General features: G+C 42.6%; 1 protein-coding gene and 1 non-coding gene across 3 annotated transcripts in view; both read left to right on the top strand.

Annotated features, from left to right (window-relative positions):
- The window catches only part of PLCB2 (phospholipase C beta 2), a 96,222-nt gene that overhangs the window by 59,674 nt on the left and 22,007 nt on the right, over positions 1–14,541 (top strand). For both annotated transcript variants that reach the window (XM_072428872.1, XM_072428871.1), the window contains exons 18-23: positions 3,700–3,824; positions 4,474–4,628; positions 5,833–5,997; positions 9,557–9,656; positions 11,185–11,289; positions 11,501–11,595. In XM_072428872.1, the coding sequence (XP_072284973.1) occupies positions 3,700–3,824; positions 4,474–4,628; positions 5,833–5,997; positions 9,557–9,656; positions 11,185–11,289; positions 11,501–11,595 (745 nt within the window). The remainder of the gene's footprint in view (positions 1–3,699; positions 3,825–4,473; positions 4,629–5,832; positions 5,998–9,556; positions 9,657–11,184; positions 11,290–11,500; positions 11,596–14,541) is intronic.
- Positions 9,879–9,990, top strand: LOC140342753 (U6 spliceosomal RNA). Its single transcript, XR_011923139.1, has one exon. It is a non-coding gene; the product is annotated as a U6 spliceosomal RNA (small nuclear RNA).

Raw genomic sequence — 14,541 nt, 5'->3', positions numbered from 1 at the left:
TCCAGTAAAATGGTCCAGAAACCAATCCCAAGCCAACAAATCTGCTCGCACCCCCCCATTCAACCTAACAAAATGCCCAGGCGCCCTAACCCCTGCCGTAGCTGCCGCCAACCTCCTACAAAACACCCTGCCCATGCGCACTAATCTACAAGCAAAATTAAGCTTTCCCAGCAATGACTGCACCTCCTGTAACCTCATTTTCCGCCGCCCAAGAGCTGCCCTCACCTCCCACCCGAAACGCCGCCAATTTATCCTCAGGTAGCCTACTCTCCATCGCCACCGTATCCAGTTCAATGCCCAAAAAGGTCAAAGCCGTCACCGGCCCTTCCGTTTTGTCACCTGCCAAGGGTACCCCAAACCTCTCCGCCACGTGTTGCAAGGTAGCCAACAAAACCCTACACACCGAGCTGCCCTCCGGCCCTATCAATAGGAAATCGTCTAAGTAATGAATGACTGAGTCTAGTTCTGCCACAAAACGGACCACCCACTCCAAGAAAGTACTGAACTGCTCAAATAATGCGCAGGAAATGGAACAACCCATAGGAAGGCATCTGTCAACATAATACTCCCCCTCCCACTTACATCCCAACAACCGCACGCAATCTGGGTGCACCGGCAAGGGCCGAAAAGCGGCCTCAATATCCGCTTTCGCCAACAACGCTCCCGGCCCATACCTCCGCACCCACTTAATTGCCGCATTAAAAGAAGTGTAAGCCACTGCACATGCAGCCGGATCAATGCCATCATCCACCGAGCCACAGCGGCAATAGCGAAAAAATGTCAACATATTCCCCCTTTAAAATCTTCTCCCGAACGTCCTCCTTCAAATGAACCCCCAACGGCCCCTCAAAACACACATAAACTTCCCCCCGGGCCGCATCATCAATTAACTCTTTATCGCCCCCCAAAAGCACCTAACCCCCAACCCCCTAAAGGACCCCCATTGGGCCTACCTTGCCGCCCCGGGTCCAGGGATCCTGCGGCAGCCACTTCCGGGTCCCGCACCGCCTCCGGTACCTGGCCCGCTGCTTCGTACTCTGATGAGGACACTTCTCCTTCTGACCGCTGGTCTTCCGGGATCGAATCCGGGCCCACGTCACTTCCGGTTTCCTTCCGACCACGAGGAACATCTTCAGGCGCCATCTTCTTCCTTCTCACACCGACCCAGGAGCCCATATGACCAGGAAGCCTTCCCCGATCCTCCGGACCACCAGGTAAGCGGACATCCCAGGCCGCGTTCCCGCTCGAACCTGCCGCCACCACCTTCCGCCGAGCTCCCGCATTACGTGAGGCCCCGGCGTACGGCGAGGCCCTCCACCGACGCTACGGGGACCCAGGGGAACAGGGGCTGCGCTCCTCGACAGCCGCAGCCCCTTTCCTGGACACCGCTCGTTGGGGCCTCGCAGAACGCGAGGCCACGGCTTTAGGCTCCCCTGACAAGGCCGCACCTGACCTTAAACGGGGGCTGTGGCCCCTGGCGCCCACAGCTCCCTTGCCGCCTGTGTTTAACTGGGACCTCACACCGCCGGAGCTCCCAGTCCTCAGCAAAGCCTCCCCCACTAAGGCCTCAGTATTTTTTAGCAAGGGGCTGCGCTCCCTGCCAGCCGAAGCACCCCTGCCTGAACTCCGCCTGTGAAGGGGATTCCTACCTGACTTGGTGCTGCCCCGGGCCGATATGTGCCCAGCAGCCTGGCCAGGAAGGTCCCTGGAGGGGCTCCCAGAATGGCGCTGAGTTCTGTTAAAGGGTTCTGCAATGTGGCCGTAACCCTTCTAATCTATCTTGTGAGGGACCCCCTGCTGCGCCCCCCACTGCTTCTGCAACACTAGCCTGCAGCCAAGCTTCACCATGTGAAGCCGCTGCAACCCTAAACTCACTCATTAATGCATCAAAAGACTCCATTAATCCTACCTGCATCCACCCTCAATTTTCTTCTTGTAAAAACTGTGAAGACTTCCGACACAGCCCCCTTTTTATCTGTATCTTATCTCCACCCCCCTTTCCTCTCCTTCCTATCTCCTTCTGCTCCTCCCAACGCATCTTTCAAATTTTTCCTCTCTCCCTCCTTCCTCTCTAACTCCTACCCCCCCCCCTTTCTCTTTTCGCTGGGCAGCCCCTTACACCCCTGTCATGAAGGCCCTGCTCTTAATTGCTATGGGCCTTTCTTTCATAGTGGGGTATCCTGTCAAAAAAGGTAAGTACAGATTACATTATTCACATACATATAATAAAAATGAAAACTCCTATAAACGCGTCAAAACAGGTCATAGGCCTTTATAAGTATTTACAAGCGTTTTTTTTAAGACAAGATTTAAAATATTTGTAAAAAAAAAGCATATAAACGTGGTAGGAGCCTTTTTTATGCACTTTAAAAAGGCAGATGTCAGGCTCAACTACATTCCCAGCTTTGCCAATTCAAGTGAATAGGAGTGTTTGTGACCCTTTTATTGCATGTAGTTATCATAATTTACAAAAATTTTACTTTTGAACATAGTAGTTGTGGTCTGAAAATCTGCACCATGGCTGCATGAAAATTTTGTTGCCTCCAGTGTGTGTCTAGGAGCATATAGCTGTGCAGTTTGACACTGCATGTATGAAATTAGCCTTAAGTTTTTATCTTTCACAAAATTATAACTGATAAAAAACAAAGCAGCACAGTAACAAAAAGAATAACGTGTCAGTATTTCTAGGAAAATGCATAAAGCTGCTTTTTTTTTCAAACATTTTTAAAAAATAATAAAAAAAATACTTTACATGTGCTTTTCAATAATTGTAGACAAGATTCATGTTACATAATCCATGCAAAAACAATGTCAAACAAGTGCAATAGTAAAAAGCTACGTACACACTTATTTGCTACGTATACAATTATTATCGTTGGTAAACGAACGACGAACGATCCTGCACGATATCTGCGAACGATCGTATAGCACCGATCCTGTACATACAGTTAACGACACGATCGTTCGCAGATATTGTACACACGATAGATGCGATTGTTTGAACGATACAGGAAGTGACGTGCACCACAGGAAGTGAGCGAACGTTCGTTCACCGCGCATGCTCAGACCATGGATGATCAATGAACGACCGTACACACGATAGATGGTCAACGATCGTCGTCCAATCCGATCCGCCGGTCCGGTCGTTCATTTCCAACGACTATCCTCGTTTGTCGGCGTCGTGGTTACTTTTTTTACGAACAATTTTTGCCCAATCGATCGTTCGACGATCGTTCGTCGTTCGTTCGTCGTTCATTTCCAACGATAAAAATTGGAAGTGTGTACGCAGCTAAACACTGCAAGCTGAAATTTGATCAGGCTGTATCCGAACTACAAAAGATAAATAGGTTGTATTTAAACATGTCAATGATTACTTAGAAAAGCAAACAACAATATGCATGGTTATAGCAGACAATTCGAATGAACCTTTCAATGATCTGATTTCTGTACAGTGGAATATCATTGAATTACTGCAATTTGCAAATGCCACATAAAAGACTGCACTTTTGCAATCAAAGCTATGAATGCCTCTCATTGACTTATAAAAAACATATTTTTGGTTACATATTCAGTTAGGTCCATTAAGTTCAACCACTAGGGAAGTAAACATTTTCCAGATAAAAACCCTCAAGTTAACATATAAGAACATATAAGAAAAACTAATCTTCAAATAAAACCATTCCTTTACAATTCATCCAGATACAATAAAAGACAGATGAGTCGCATTTACCCAAAAGGGACCAGAATGGATTCATCCAATTATATGCCACAAATGTTCTGGAATGTAGGTTGTCAGATGGTGGCCTTGAACTTCCAAACTATGGGTAAGTTACGTGTATTAAGAAAATTAAACAAACCTGACTTGGCATCTTCATGAACTGGTGCTGAAAGATAAACACTTCAGAAATAGTTTATACTGAGGGACAAATATCACTATATGTACTCTATAATGCTCTGCTGGGGTACTCACATTGCAACCTGTATTTTACAGCCCATTCATAAGATGTAGCTTCACATATTTCTGAAAGCTGGGTAGGAAATATATTGTATTACTGGTATGATCCTGGACACCTGAACAAAAGTTATCAGGTGCTTAGACATTTTTCTCACTGGCTTTGTTTCTTATGAAATGTATGTGGGTAATGTAGGAAAATGTGCAGGCTTACCCAATAGGTTCAGAAGTAAATACAGAGGGCAGTTGTACTTAGGGGGTCAATACATTTATTTAGGGGGTCAATACATATATTTCAGTCATAAGCAAACACGGGATATGACTTTTGCATAGGTTTCTGTATGTTGTAGTTGGCCATGAGGTTTAAATTATGGAGTTCTAGATAGAACAAACTGTTGACTTTATATACAATGTACATTAGTTTTCGAGGTATATACAGAATTTCTACTTGCATTATATGTGAAATCAGAAATTGTTTTGCTACTAATTGTTTCATCTATTACCTATTGTTCATTTTTCAGATTTAGCCATGCAACAAAACATGGCAGTCTTTGAGTTCAATGGCGGCAGTGGATACATCCTGAAACATGAATTCATGCGTCGAGCAGATAAACAGTTTGACCCATTCACAGTTGATCGGATTGATGTAGTTGTGGCCAACACTCTCTCAATTACAGTAAGAGATAAACTGAAACACCAGCTTGTTTAAAATATACACACTACAAATAATACCAGCAGTTTAACAAATCCTATATTAATATTATTAGAGCACCAAAATGTTATATAGCACTGTATAATAAATAGGAGTTGCAAATACCAGATCTGCATAATTGAGAAGTACAAACAGAAGACATAGAAGAAGACAACCCTGCCTATGGAATTTACAATGCACAAGGTGAGGGTGGGGGTAGTATACAATAAGAGTGAGTATATTTGTTTCCTACTCACTTCTGTTCTACATTCATTACCCACACCAGTATTCTATGAATCAGTGACATATTTTAAAATGAAAGATAGGGTGATATTAGTGCAGGGCATAAAAAGCAAGTATTTGACTCATCTGTCTAATTCAGACAAGGTATGGCTGCATTATATAATGATATCCCAGAGAGTTTTGTCTACAGGCAGATTTCATTTCAATCAACTGAACTTTTAAAAACCAAAATAATGTAAAATGAATTTACATACACTTTTTGCAATCTAAACAATGATGTTTGAAGTATTACCTTTTATTTATTATGTGTAATACCTAAATTATATTCCTATTACATATAGTTCAGTAAACAGTAGCTTCTTAGTATATGTTCAAATAAAAAGCACTGTTTCTAGTGGAATGCTTTGAATTATTTTAGTAAAGGTTACCCCTATATACTAGAAATAGTAAAATTTTAATCTCCACTTAATGTTGTATTTATTTAAACATGCATTTATTAGAAACCTTAAATTATTATTTACAATGTGCACTGTGATTATATTTACAATAGCTGCTAAGATTTTTTATTTACATTTTTATGTTGCTTTTTCCTAAAGTAATTGATGTGGTGTTGGTAGCTCATTTTTTCATACATTTATTTGTACCTTTATAGTTAGCAGTTTTCCTGGAGTTCATATTACCTTCAACACAAAAAAAATATTCGTAATGTGAATGCTGTTAGGGAAACTCTGATCAATGCACTGTGCACTGGGATATGCAAGACTAGAGGGAGTTACACATTCTGTTGGATCCTTAGTATAGGGCTTTTGTGTATTTATTTTTCTTTATGTGAGCAGATTAAATGGTAAAAAAAATACATTATTGTCCTTATAGACACTCTGTATGTAAAGCAGGAAGCATAACTCATTGTTTCTTTCTAATGTAATTTGTTTCTTCTGGAAAACAGATCATCTCAGGGCAGTTCCTTAGTGACAAAAGTGTGAAGACTTATGTAGAGGTGGAGCTGTTTGGATTACCTGGTGATCCCAAGAGGAAATACAAAACAAAATTAACTTCAAGTGCAAACTCTATTAACCCTGTGTGGAAAGAAGAGCCATTTGTGTTTGAAAAGGTATGTAATTCTACAACAATTTACAGTTTACAATTGTCTGAAATTCTGCTGCATTTAATGGAACATTGGCTTACTTGTTGAGTAAATGCGTCTCTTAGATCACTTGCACAATTTTACATCTTTACAGGAATTACTGATAGAGACCAGGGAATTTCTCGAAAATTCGTTTCTGCCAGTTCGCCAACTTTTCCGAAAAGATTTGCTTCGATCCGAATTTATTTGCGGCGAATCGCATTAAAAAACAGCTATTTCCGGGCTGCAGAGAGCCTTGATAGTGGTGTAGAACACTGTGCTTTGCAGTAACACGCATAGGGAGTCTGCTGTGGTAGTGAAATAATACTGTCAGTATGATATGCAGATGACAGGCGTCGCTATTAGAATCACTGCATACTTCACTTATTTGGGCAGTCACAGGGCCAAAACTGACCAAATATCTCAAGTATGGACTCGGCCTTACAGGTCCATGTTAGTGTCAAGAAAAAGCCTTTACACCCTCGTCAGCTGATTCCACATAGATGTCAACAGAACCTGTTCTATTAACCGCTTATACAAGTAGAGCCCCCCCGACAGAGTGGAGAGGGTGACTGAGGTGGCGGCAGCAGCAGCATCAGGCAGAGGCCACAGAGTGGCACAATGACAGAGTGTGGGGGTGGCGGCAGCATCAGGATTTTCAGTATGAATACAGACCGACCGTGAAAGTGGGGCTTCTTGATCCTTGCAACTTTTGGGTTCGGAGCAGGAGGTGCCAGAAAATTTACCACAAGGATAACTAGCCACAGAGTGGCACAATGACCAGTAGTCCAGCGGATCTTCAATGAAGGCTGGCAGGGTGCACTCCAAGTATGCCACCACCTGCTGGTTCAGGTTCTTCTCTATGTCTAGCTGGTGAGTAGTTTCTTCACTATGCGGGTGAAGAAAGCTGCTCATCAGTGACTCTAGACTCAGGCTGCTGCTGATGGAGCTGGTACTGCTCCTGCCACCACACCTCTCCCCAGAAGCCATGACAGTGGAACATGAGTGCAGAGGGCCCCCCGGTCAGACTTGCGAGAGGATGGACGATGGCGCAGATAAGCAGCGGCCAACTGACTACATAGGATGTCTCTGTAGTAGTTCAGTTTGTCCTTCCTCTCAGCGGGCGTAAAAAAGGCCCCCCTTTTTGATAGCCTTTCTAGTTGCTGGTGTGGCTGTGCTGGAATTACATTCACCCAGTGGGCCATAAAGGACATGTATTGTCCCTGACCGTAGTTACAGCTCCACACGTCGGCGCTGCCGTGCACTTTGGCAGACACCGACAGGCACATCTGACATGTATTGTCCCTGACCATAGTTACAGCTCCACACGTCGGTGCTGCCGTGCACTTTGGCAGACACCGACAGGCTCAAGGACTGGCCCACCTTCTGTTCTACATATTTGTACAGGGCTGGTACTGCCTTTTTCGCAAAGAAATGACGGCTTGGGACTCGCCACCTCGGCTCGGCAAAAGCCATCAGTTTTCCTGAAAGGTGCAGAGTCCACCGCTTGGAAAGGGAGGGACTGCAGCACCAGCAACTTGGACAGGAGCACATTCAGCTTCTGGGTCGTTGGATGAGTGCACACATCCTGTTGTCTCTTGGCAATCACCTCGGTGATCGATTACTGACAGAATGACTGATAAGGAGTAGGAGGAGCAGGACCATCTGGACCCACAGAAGATGAGGTGGTGGAGCCTTGACTGCCTGAAACCTGGTGCGTGCCACTGGGTGATGCAGGGGTTGCTGCGGCAGGCTGGACCACCACATCGGAGCCACAGTTCTTCCAGGCCACTTTATGGTGACGCTGCATATGTTGACGCAGGGCAGTGGTGCCAACATTGGCACCCTGGCCACGCTTCACCTTCTGCCCACATATTCTACATATCGCCATGTTAACCTCCTCCGGCGGCTTAACAAAAAACTGACACACCGCCGAGTGAGGTGATTTTTCCCCCAACACTCCGCACTGACTGACTGCTACCGCCGCTTCCTTCGTGAATCCCTGCACCACTACGTCCTGGGCAGGTAGGCTGCTGTAAAGCAGGTGGTCTACCCCGGGCACGTTTGGCTCCCGACCTCCCACTGCTGCCACCCTGCTGACTCCCAGCCATGCTACCACCTTGCTGGCTCAGCCGCTGCCTCACGGGCAAGCTGCCACCCTCTTCGCCTAATGATGATGAAACCCCTTCTTCACCCGGCTCCCAAGTGCGATCGGCTTCATCATCATCGAGTAGTGTATGCACGTTACTGATGTCCTCTTTAACATTCTCTGGGTCAGGAGTCTGACCGCTCGCAACACCACCTCCCACACCACTCTCCTCATCACTACTTGCCCGCCTAGTGGAGGAAGGGGCGGATGTCTCCTCCAGATCTTTGCTGGGCAGTAGCTGCTGACTGTCCTCTACGAGCTCGTCCTCGCGGTATAGTGGAGCTGAGCCCACAGCATACAATACTTCTGTGGCTGAGGGAACAGCAAAGGACAGAGGCAGGTTGAGGACAGGTGAGGGCACAGGGCCTGCTCCCGGGCCATGCCAACTAAGAGTTGTGTCTGACGAACCCACCGACTGTTGGCTGGGGGTGTCTGATGTCACTTGGGATGAAGTGGATGACCGAATTAACCAATTAGGAACCTGCTGGGTTGCTGGTCAAGACATGACCACTAGATGACAACGGGAGCTCAGGACTCTAGCTGCGACCCCTGGCTGACATGCCCCCTTACTCTGCTGTGACCTCTGCCTTCGCCAGAAACATTTAGGCCTCGCCACTCCTCTGTGCATGGCCTGCCACTTCTCTGTCTGACATACTTTTAGCTGAACTAAATAAATTCAAAGCAAATTAAAACACTCCTAAAAACGACAAATATATTTTTCTTTTTGTACAGAAATGGGCCATTAAATGCTTTTACCACAAATAACTGCAATAGTGAAGTGCGTATATATTTTTCTTTTTGTACTGAAATAGGCCACTAAACGCTTTTCACTTATAAATCGTTTTTTCATTTTTTTTTCTCACAATAAGGTTTTTTGGTATCACTCTCCCTAGCGCCTGCAGATGTCTCTCCCTGCAGTCAGAACGCTGTAAAATGTCTTAATCCAAGATGGCTGAGGCTATTTAAAGGGCTGGCTGGCTGCTGATTGCCTGCATTCATGGCATTATGGGTCATCCCACAGTCCCAGAGTTCCTTGCCCCATGTCCTCACACGTATAGCTGCCATTTTAGCCACCATTTTAGGAAAAATTGTGATTCATTACCACAAAGCGCGAGGAAATTCGTATTAGTTGCAAATAACATTTTTGAAAATTCGGATCGCTAAACCCTAACCTAGCAGAATTCTCACATTGGCTTGCCACATTTACAGCTGGGGATCCACATATGACTTCTATATAAATGTCCTATATACAAGATGCCACCGCAACAAAATATATGGTACTGACTGGATTATTTTTCGGAGGATGTATGTATGTATCTTTGATATACCTGCTTGTGACCCCATCTTCTAAAAATAGGTTAAATATGTCATCATATTTTGCATTTGTGTTGTTTCCAGATCCTTATGCCTGAGATAGCATCTCTAAGAGTTTGTGCATTTGAAGAAGGAGGAAAGTTCATCGGTCATCGGATCATTCCAATCAATGTAATCAGATCAGGTATTTCAAACACCTAACACTGTTTTGATATTCACTCAATATTCAGAAGAAATCAAATTGAGTTTGTTATTTTTTGGCATTGAGCCTTTGCTTTTAGGCATGTTAAGCCTTTGCTTATTTAGCAGGTAGGTATGATCCCCACACCTGCAGATTAGGAAAGCTTTTTTTCTCTTGAAATAGTCACCAGGGCATTTTTTTAAAAAAAAACAATATTCCCTAAGAATAAATGTGCATTTAACATATTTATATTTGGGTACTTGGAACGATACAGAGAAGATTAGCATGGCCCCTGCGCATGGATGACACGCTAATTCGTGAAGCGTTCCATATTTTTCCAATAAAGATTTGTTTTGATAAGCTACATGTTTAAATTAATTATGGTTGGCCTCTAAAGTCCCAGATATTGAGTTAATCTCAGAGTTTATTTGTTTACTTACCTATGAAAACTTCTTTATGTAAGACTTCTTCAGGGTACTGCCACCTTGGATGTGGTATTGGCATCCTTAACAAATTCGAAGCACTCAAATACTAATTTATTATCACATTCACTTCCCCCCTTCACTGAATACGTTTGTGGGTGGTAAGTGGAGCAGCATAAATGTTGAGACAGCACAGACAGTATTTGGACAATTTAAGAAGGGGGCTTTTAAGGAAAGAGAAGGCTGTGCTAGAAGACTATTTTTTTCAGGGGAAGTCAGATTTACTTACTTACTTAAAGACTTTGGGTTTTTACCTGCAATTTAGAGACAGTGAATTTATTTTACTAAAGCAGTATAGGCTGTTCACTTTTTGAAAAATCACTGTGATAAAAATAAACTATCTGAAAAAATGTCGGGTGGCAGGTACAGGTGGAAACCTGAACAATATTAGGTGGTTTTAAAGCGGACCAATCAACAAATTTTTAAACATTATATAAAAGGGCGGCATTTTGTATAATGTAAACATTTTTTTTTGTTTATTAATACTATTTTTTATAATTTTAATTGAGGACCCCTTCCCCTTCAGTTTGTAAAGACTGAAGGGTAAAGCCACAGCCACCTGGCATCATATATACCAGGAGGCTGTGGCCTGCTCCTTCTGCACACGTGGTGTGCATCATAAGGGGATTTTTTTTTTTTTTTTTTTTTTTAAACATGCTCAATCTCACACATGTGCAGTGACTTGCTGGGCTTCAAGGCCTGAAACAGGACCTTGTCAACGGTAAAGGTGAAGGTAGGTGGCCAGTGTGTGTAGGAAATCTCCAAATTACAGATACCCTTATTCACTTTCAATCATCTGATAATTTAATCAGTCTTAGATCAGTTTCACATTTTTTAGGAATGAAAAATAAAAACAATGATATTCAACACAGGTGTGAGAGTCATATTTGTCATTCAAATTTGGACCTCAATTATCAAATCTTTTCAGCAATTAGTTGCTGTTACAACTAGCTATGTCAGGTTCTTCTTGGGGTAACATTATAGAAACAAACAAATATTTGTAATTTTACTCATAAATGTACTAATGATTTAAATATATTTGTTGACAGGTTACCACCACATGTGCCTTAGGAGTGAAAGTAACATGCCGCTCACCATGCCCTCTTTGTTTGTGTATGTGGAAGTAAAAGACTATATACCAGATGCATGGGCAGGTAATACCAGTACCTGTTTACTACATTTTTTATTTAAACTCTTCAAATAAGTTTTACTATGTCATGCTCTCCATACGAGTTTGTATACCTAACTTGAATGTTATATGCTGTGCACATGTTCAAATGGTTCATCAACTTGGTTAGCATGGACTTCAAGGATCAGAGATGTTCTGAAGGTAATTCACATTTGTTTTGTACATTTGTTTTTCAGAGCTCACTCATGCTTTGTCCAATCCCATAAAAGCTTTTAAAGCACATGAGAAGGCATCATTAAAGATGAACAACAAAGGATCCCTTGCTGATGAGGTAAGGGTACAATGAACAGATCATCTGTCATCATGATATAATTGAAATCATCAGTATTTTTGTTCCTAAAATGTACGTAAACCCAATTTTTGCAATATGCTTGGCACCATGCCTTAATATATTTAATATAGATTGATTGAAAAAATGTTTTAAATATACTATTAGCAAAAAGATCAGATCTGAGCATGTAGGCCTCCTAAAGGATGTCGCTGGATTGGTAACTGGGGATAAAGAAAAGGCAGATTTACTAAACAATTTTTTCAGCTCTGTATACACAAAGGAAAATGGCAGAGCTCAATTCCAAATTCATAATAGCAATGTCACTGCCTTAAATGAGTCACAATGGCTCAGAGTTGGTATGACTGAGAAACAGCCAGGGAAAAATTAAGGTTGACAAAGCACCAGGACCTGATGGATTACATCCACGTGTCCTCAAAGACCTGAGCTCAGTTATTTCAAAGCCATTATTTCTAATTTTTAGAGACTCTTTAGTCACTGGCAAGGTACCAATGGATTGGCGTAAGGCCAATGTGGTTCCTATCTTCAAAAAGGGAGCAAAGTCATTACCAGGTAACTACAGACCGGTTAGTTTAACGTCCATAGTTGGAAAGGTCATAGAGAGTTTGATAAAAGAACTACATAGAGGAATTTCTGCTAGAAAATATTATTTTAAGTGATAGTCAGCATGGCTTCAAGAAAGACTGAAGTTGTCAAACAAATTTACTCTCTTTTATGAGGAAGTAAGTAAACAGGTAGACAGTGGAATAGCAGTTGATTTAGTGTACTTGGACTTTGCTTAAGCATTTGAAACCCTACCCTACAGACGATTAATATGCAAGTTAGGGTCGATAGGTTTAGAAAAGTCAATCTGTAAATGGATGGAGAACTAGCTTAAAGACCTCATCCAGAGAGTAGTAATTAATGATTCAAACTCTGGATGGTCTAGGGTTATTAGTGGTTAACCCCAGGGTTCAGTATTGTGACCTTTACTGTATATTAATAATATAGAGTTTGTGATTAAAAGTACAACTTCTGTGTTTGCAGATGACACCAAACTATGTAATAGAATTAAGTCCATACAGGATGTTTATGATTACATTGCATCAAAAAAAAAAAAAATATTGTCTGCTACTTAGTCTAATCCATGTGTCCTATACTAAATTAAGTGTGCTGAATCTAAATCTGAAGTCCGATTCTACCTAGGACATCAAGATCTTAAGGTAATTACACATATAGATGTGATTAGCTACATTCTCTCGTTTCGCAGTTACTATGTAATCTCCATACTTAACTAACTTTTGCCTCATAGTTCCATGACAAACATAGTTTTATGTTGCAACAACATATACAATTACGCATAATTCACCTGAGTCCTTGTTCAACATACATGTACTCTTCAGAAATTTTTCAGACACTTGCTTTTGTGTTTGTGGCTCTCCGCTGTCTCCCGTTGCAGAAACCAGCAGCAGTCGCCCATCATGTTGGGGTTGCACCAGCCTTGATATCTTGTTTCTATAACAGAAATGTCCTGGTGGAACCTCTCCCCTTGTTCATTACTCATGTCACCCAAATTTTGCGGGAAGAAGTCCAGATGGGAATGTAAGAAATTAATTTTAAGTGACATTCATCAGCCAAGTTGATGGTTTGCTGTTAGCATGTTGTTCACATGTTCAGCATAGTTTTCACCTTGATGGTTGCTCAGAAAGTTTTGTGCAACTAGCACAAATGAATTCCAAGTAGCAAGTTCAAGTGGGTTGAGTTTGTTTTTGAATGTGGCATCACGCATCAAATTGCAGATTTGGGGACCAACAAAAATGCCTGCTTTCATTTCAGCATCTCTTATACCTTTTCCAAACTTGTCCTTCAACAACAAAGGTTTTCATTAATCCAAGTTTAATATGAAGTGTCGGAAGGTAAACTTTCTGTGGATCAATGAGTTATTTATGCTTCATGTTGTACTGGCCAACAGTGTGTTCAGGTCTGGGTGGCCATTCTTTCACTTTGTAATGGTTGCTGTCATCACGACTTTTCCACAAGCACAGAAAGCACATATATTTTGTATATTCCAATTGTAGGCCAAGAAGGAGTGCCACCACCTTCAGGTCACTACAAATCTTCCACTTGTGTTCTGAATAGTTAATCAATTTCAAAATGACCTCCATGGATTCGTATGTCTCTTTCATTCCCTGGGCATGAGGAACAGAAGGTTTTTCGTTACCTTTATGCAGCAATACAGCTTTCCAACTTGCTTTGCTTGAGTCTATGAACAATCTCCACTGCTGTGGTATGTATTTGCAATCTAACTCCATCATCAGACCACTCATGTCGGTATAGAAGCAAATGTCGTTTTCCAGCTTGTGATAACCTGCAAATTTTGTGTGACGATCACGAAAGTGTGAAGTTGTCGTTCCTTTTTGTAACATATTCCACTCCTTTAATCTGGAGACTAACAATTCAGATTTCTCTTTTGACAAAGAGAGGTCCCTTACTAGATCATCTAAATCTGATTGTCTTTTAACCTCCCAACCGTTAAGCCCGTACTTTTTCGTATTAAAAAAAGTTTCAATTATCGATAACCCCGTACTTTTCTCACTCCCCACTTACCTGGTCCCGCTGTGCTCATCCAGCGTCGTGTCCGTGTTCCAGCGTCGTCCTCCAGCGTCGCTCTCCCTCTCCAGCATCGGGTGCCGTCTCCTGGTCCCGCTGATCGTCCCGCGTCGCTCTCCTTCCAGCGCCGGGTGCTCTCTGAAACAAGAAGCCGGCCGGCGGAGGAAAAAAAAAGCCGGCATCTTGTGCGTGCGTGCGTGTGTGCGCGATGACGTCGGCGCGTGTGCGGGAAATTCAAGTTGAAACTCATTCATTCATTTTGTATTGGATTGGATACAGGAGTTTGTATTCAATCCAATACAAAATGAATGAACGAGTTTCAATTAAAAATAAATACAA

This window comes from Pyxicephalus adspersus, chromosome 12, assembly GCF_032062135.1.
Source record: "Pyxicephalus adspersus chromosome 12, UCB_Pads_2.0, whole genome shotgun sequence".
NCBI lineage: Eukaryota > Metazoa > Chordata > Amphibia > Anura > Pyxicephalidae > Pyxicephalus > Pyxicephalus adspersus.
Note: the sequence above shows the minus strand (reverse complement) of the source record. Positions and strands in the feature narration are given on the sequence as shown.